We start from the raw sequence: 5402 nt of genomic DNA on the forward strand, positions 1-5402 counted from the left end.
AGGGGGCGGGGCCTCCGCCCCTCAGGCGGGCGCCGAGGCGCGAGGGCGGTGGCTGAAGCGCGGAGGGGAAGGCTGGGGGGGGGAGGGAGAGATGTGCCGCCCTCCGCGACGGCGGGGGGAGAAAATAAATGGCGACAGGCCGGGCCGGCGCCTGGGGTCGTGTGGGAGGTTGTCTCCTGTCAGGAGCGGCTGGGGAAGTGCCACCGAGAGCAGAGCAGGGCAGGGCGGCCCACAGAAGATGGGGAAGCTTGGGAATGCCTCGGCTGGAGGGGACAGCGGGAGCAGAGCAGTGTTCCTGGGGGGAGGGGGTGTTCGGGGTCTTTTTCCTCCTTCGGTTTGTACTTTGAGGCATGTTTTTACCTATGCTTAATGTCATTGATGAATCGGCCCTTCGCCTGCGCTCGTACTTCAACATGGCAGCAATGAAAGAGAAACATCTACAGACAGGCAAGCATGGCTTTGAAAACATCAGAAGAGGAAGGGAATTTCACTGGCAGGCCTAGAACTTGAAACGTTGGGCACTTCACAAATAATTTCCAGCTGCCAGCGTGTTGGAGAGCAAGTACAGAAGCAGGAAATAAGGGAGGTTAATTATGCTTCTTTGTGAAATGGCTGGTGAGGTAATGCAGGTGTGACACTCAAAGGCTTGTAAGAAACTAAACATTTCCCATCTATAGTCACCAAAATATCCTGTCACACAAGACCGCTCCATGATGTCTAGTAGCATCTGTGGCTGGACAAAATGCAATTATCTAAAAATACCCTATCAAAAGGAGCTGCAGACTATGCAAGAGTAGAAACGCCTAGGATGGACGTCAAAACACATGCTGAATCATGCCGGAGGGTCAATTACCCTGGCACTGGTAGACTATCTTCCACTAGATCTAAGTTTGCTTTCTAGTATCTAGAGGTTGTCGTAAACCATGAAGCTTAGTAGTTCAGAATGAAATTTTAAAAAACACAGTGTTTGGCTAACAAACTTTGGGGGACATATTTGTTACATTCATAAGTGTAGATGAGATCTTAACTCGTTTTTGAATTTCAATAAATTTTCTGCCATAGCTACTTCCTGAGTTGTAGCTCACTTAGCCTTTGTGCAGACATATTTCATGTCACCCATTCTGAGATTGCCACCATCAAGTTCCTGTTTCTTGTACAGTAAGACAGGAGAGCAGGTGTTTCCGTGCTTAATTCTTGACGTTACTCGCTGCTCTGATTGCTTTTATCCCGTCATTTACCACCTTTCTAGGATAAATAATCCAAATCTATCAAAACATAGGTTTTTATAAAAGCCTTTTCCCCCAAACATGCCCCCAGACAGACTCATCCACATCGCTTTTTCTGAGGTAGGATATACTGTAAACTATGCCAGCGGAGAAAATAAATTCCTTTATGTAGAGGTATTCTAATACCCAGTATGAACTAGGATGTTATTTATTCCTCCTGTGTTCTATTAGCTTATTTGTTTTCTGACTACAGCTTCACGAGGATTAGAAGTAGCACAGAGATACTTGCATGAATGCCCAGTTTCTACTTTTCAGTTGACATAAATGAATTGGAACTTGTCAGTTTTAGAAGCAGTACTCATGTTCCTCTCTAACGTGAGTTATTTTGCATTTTCAATATTGAACTTAATTCACCATTACATGATCCATTCTCTTTCGTTAGGGCTTCCTCATTGTCACAGTCCCCTCTTGTCTTGCTTAACTGAAATAATTATGACAGCTGCAAATTTTACTATCTCACAATACAGCCCTCTTTCTAGATCAGTGGTAAATACAGCAACAATACGAGACTTGCTCTCTGTAGAGCCCTGAAGCAGGCTGTCGTTAACCTTCCGCCATCGCAGAAACTCACTCTTGAATTCCGCTCTTTGTTTTCCGTCTCCAGTTTTTGAGCCGTGATAGTACTTTTCTTTTTGGCCAGTGATTACTTAGCTGCTTGAGTCGTCTCTGGCTTAGGGATTTAATCAAAGGCCTTTTGAAACACTGTAAAACCTTAACTAGTCCACCAAAATCTCTTTGGTTTTCGGGTGGGGGTTTTTTTGACACTTTCAAATAATTTCAGTAGATGGATCAGCTAGAAGTTATTCTGCTTTGCAGAAAAGCCTTGTTGGGCCTAATTTCATATGCAGAGATTTTCTTCTGTATGCTTGGTTTTTTATTTATGTTTACTTTTAGTTTCAACCAAAGAAAATGCAATCCAAGCATTCCAGCAACTGAGGGTATTTGTTTGGCCACTTGTTGAACATATCAACAGGGTGTCAACATGTCGGACCCAGGTTTTAAAGTGAGTGCAGGTGATCAGATCCCTCCGTTACTCCAGGACCCAGGTCTTCCAGGCAGACGCGCTGCATGGGCACCCGCTCACTGTCGGTACACCCATCGGCTCTCCTTGGGGAACCCCGAGACAGAGGAGAGGGGAGAGCAGCCCCTGACTGACACCCTCCAGGCAGCATCAGTAAGAATAAAGCTCTCCCGACTGCACAAGCACATCCTCTTCTCACAGCAGAGCGTTCTGCCATGGCCTCGACGTTGCTGAGGTTAATTTAACTCCTGAATCCTGTGTTGGCTGCTCTCTGTGTTTTCATTAAGAGTGAGTAAGTGGGCTATGGCCATCCATGCCAGTGATGCCGATAGCATTCTGGCTGTCGTCAAGAAACAGAGGCAGGATTCTCCTTGGGAGTCTGTTTTTGTGCGTGTCCTTTGTCCCCCCTGTAGGACCAAGCTTCCTAGTTACACATGAATTTAGTATGTGCCCTACGGCTGCCAGCCTGACAAATTTCCAGCCGCTTTCTGAAATCTAGTATCTCCCATTGGTAGTGATGGTAACTTCACTGTTCTTTGTTCAGTATTTCTCCTGGTTAAGTTTTTCCAATGCATAGTTTCTTTGTAACTGTTTGGGAATTAATTTTGCCTGCTTCAGGAAGCTGCTTGGAAATCAGCAGTGTGTTATTTATTGTTGTACCTACTGTGCTGAATTACTGGTCCTAATAAGAAAAGAAAACCACTAAGAAGTAGGCTATGGTATTTCAACAGTGTTAAGGATAGATGTCCCCAAACTACCTGGAGGATTTTTTTGCTGAGCCCTTTGCTATTTGGACTATTTTTTTTCCTGCTAATTTAATTGCTCCTATATAGGATAGGCTTGATGAACTGACAAATGAAAGACTTGCCAAAATGAATCACATATGAATTACAGGCCATCATCAGCTATTAACTTGGTTGAATCAAATGGTAATCAAGTTGCAATTTACAGTATTACTATATTGCTGCTCATACATAACATGGTGCTTCTGCTTTTATAAAACTGAGCAATCCGCTAATAGAAATAATTTTCTTGTATGAGTCAACTATACCTGTGCCTATCTTAGACCAAGAGTGATTAGAAATCTCTCTTGTTTGCCAATGCTTCAGCTGTGGTGTTTATATATATAAAACAATATATAGGGAGAGATATATATCTATTTAGTTTTGGTACTTGGAACACTAGTGTGTATACACAGCGGGAGCAGGCTTGTTCTCTGTATTCTGTTCTTACCTTTCTGGTATGTACATGACCACTGTGATCTATGGGGACCCCAAGTTTTATAGAAGTATGATCCACTCTTTGTACAAGATCTCACCAAATTTAATCTCTACAGTCCAATTTCTTTGCATTTTTTTTTGCATTTTGTTAATGAGTTTAAAGTTTATTCATAGTTAACTTCAGGCTTTTCTTCCAAAATTATTATTCGTAGCTCTTTACTGTATCCTTTTTCCACACTGAAGAACAACAACTATTTTTCATCATTTTCTGGTGCATATGGTGCATTTTTGCCCAGTATTAAAAGGCAGTTTAAGGGGAACCGAAAATTTGTTCATTGGGATAGATCATAAATGGAAGATTTTATAGTCTCCACTGCCTGGGCTACTGTACAAGCATCATATTCTAACTAAAATGTCAAAATGAGCACAGAAATAAAATGCCCTCCAAGCTCAATTGAATGTGTTTTATTCACAAGACAAATTTATGTGGGGGCAGGATAGAAAATATGATGAGACACATTGGTTTATTCCTTTTGTGAAAACAGATATCAAACCATAACAGTATTAGAGAAGTGATTCTCAGCGAGAGGGTCAAGATCCATTTCTGAGTCATCATGAATTTCTGCCGAGGGTGGAAGCAAGTTGGCATGATTTAAATGTTGAAATATAAGAAAAACCATTGAAGACTGACTGAAAAAAAAAAATTCACAGTGGCCAGAATTTCTACAGTAAAAGAGTTTGTTTGGCCAGATCAGCCCGGACTAAAAAAATCCCTCTGTGCTATGTAACCAAGTGAAGTGAGGTTGAAGGACAGGAAAAGACGAAATGAAAGAAGAAAAGAGCTAATCATCCAGCCTCCTTGGGCTAATGGACTGAAACACTCCGCACTCCTTTTCCCTTTGCCCTGGCTGGGTGCATCGGCAGCCTGACTCCTGCGAGCGGCTGGAAGAGTTCCAGTACCCCGTTAACTAATGAGAGGCAGGTGGGTCACAAAACTGCCAAGTTTGGAAACTGCCGTGTGGCCGGGCACCATAGGACATCCTCTATATGATGTTTAGGATAGAAATTTACAAGTTATGCACTTTCGGTAAACATTTTAAAGTTCCCCTGGCAAACCAGGCAGTTTTTTGTTTCCAGTCCGTGCATTGGTAGGGTGCCCATTACCATAGATGAGCAAGCTCAAAGACTGCAGGCTTTCAGAAACACATGGGATGTGTCAAGCTGACCCACTTCTTGAAAGCCAGGCTAGGCCTTTGTGAAATGTCCTGTACTTGTTAGATGTTAGGATGTCAAGAATGTTTAAGTCTCCACTGACGGGATAATTATTGTTATGGTGTTTATAGAGGTGGGAGGGCCCTAAGGGAAGGGAGGCCCAAAAGGAGAATCAGGAAGTGGGATGAGTAAGGCTCCAGGAATTGCACGCAGATGGAGTTCCGTCGTGCTTTTTTCTTTACCTCACTTGGCTCTTCAGTAAAATAGGTGTTTACATATGAGAAACTATTTTTTTCCTCTCTGCATCTCTCACACCTACAAATTCAAATGTTCCACATGCTAATCTTGGTGGCAGAAGCAGATTTTGAATAGAGTTCAGGAACATGAAACTGTCAGGTGAAAACACCGAGTTTTAATAATTTTTAGTTATTGTAGCTGATCCCAGTCCTACTGCCAGTCTGTAGTTTCCCTTTTTCAAATCTGTTCCGGGGAAACCAGTTAGCATGAAATCCTATATATCTGCTGAGATCTGAAATCCTGAAGATCTGCTGCTCTTGTTAGATAGTAGTATTTTACTGTACAGGACTGATCATTATGTTATGATTTATGGAATATATTAAATATACCAGAAGGCTGTAGGATGTACAGACGTTGCCTCCTTTT

The 5402-nt window shown here is 42.6% G+C and overlaps 1 protein-coding gene across 1 annotated transcript in view; it reads right to left on the minus strand.

Annotated features, from left to right (window-relative positions):
• The window catches only part of RANBP9 (RAN binding protein 9), a 42263-nt gene extending 40419 nt beyond the window's left edge, over positions 1-1844 (minus strand). Inside the window, exons 1-2 of the mRNA XM_010573305.1 lie at positions 1835-1844; positions 361-406 (exon numbers count right to left, since the gene is read on the minus strand). Coding sequence (XP_010571607.1) covers positions 361-406; positions 1835-1844 — 56 coding nt within the window. The remainder of the gene's footprint in view (positions 1-360; positions 407-1834) is intronic.
• Positions 1845-5402: the final 3558 nt, after the last annotated feature.

This window comes from Haliaeetus leucocephalus, unplaced genomic scaffold (assembly GCF_000737465.1).
Source record: "Haliaeetus leucocephalus isolate CR32 unplaced genomic scaffold, Haliaeetus_leucocephalus-4.0 Scaffold373, whole genome shotgun sequence".
Lineage (NCBI taxonomy): Eukaryota > Metazoa > Chordata > Aves > Accipitriformes > Accipitridae > Haliaeetus > Haliaeetus leucocephalus.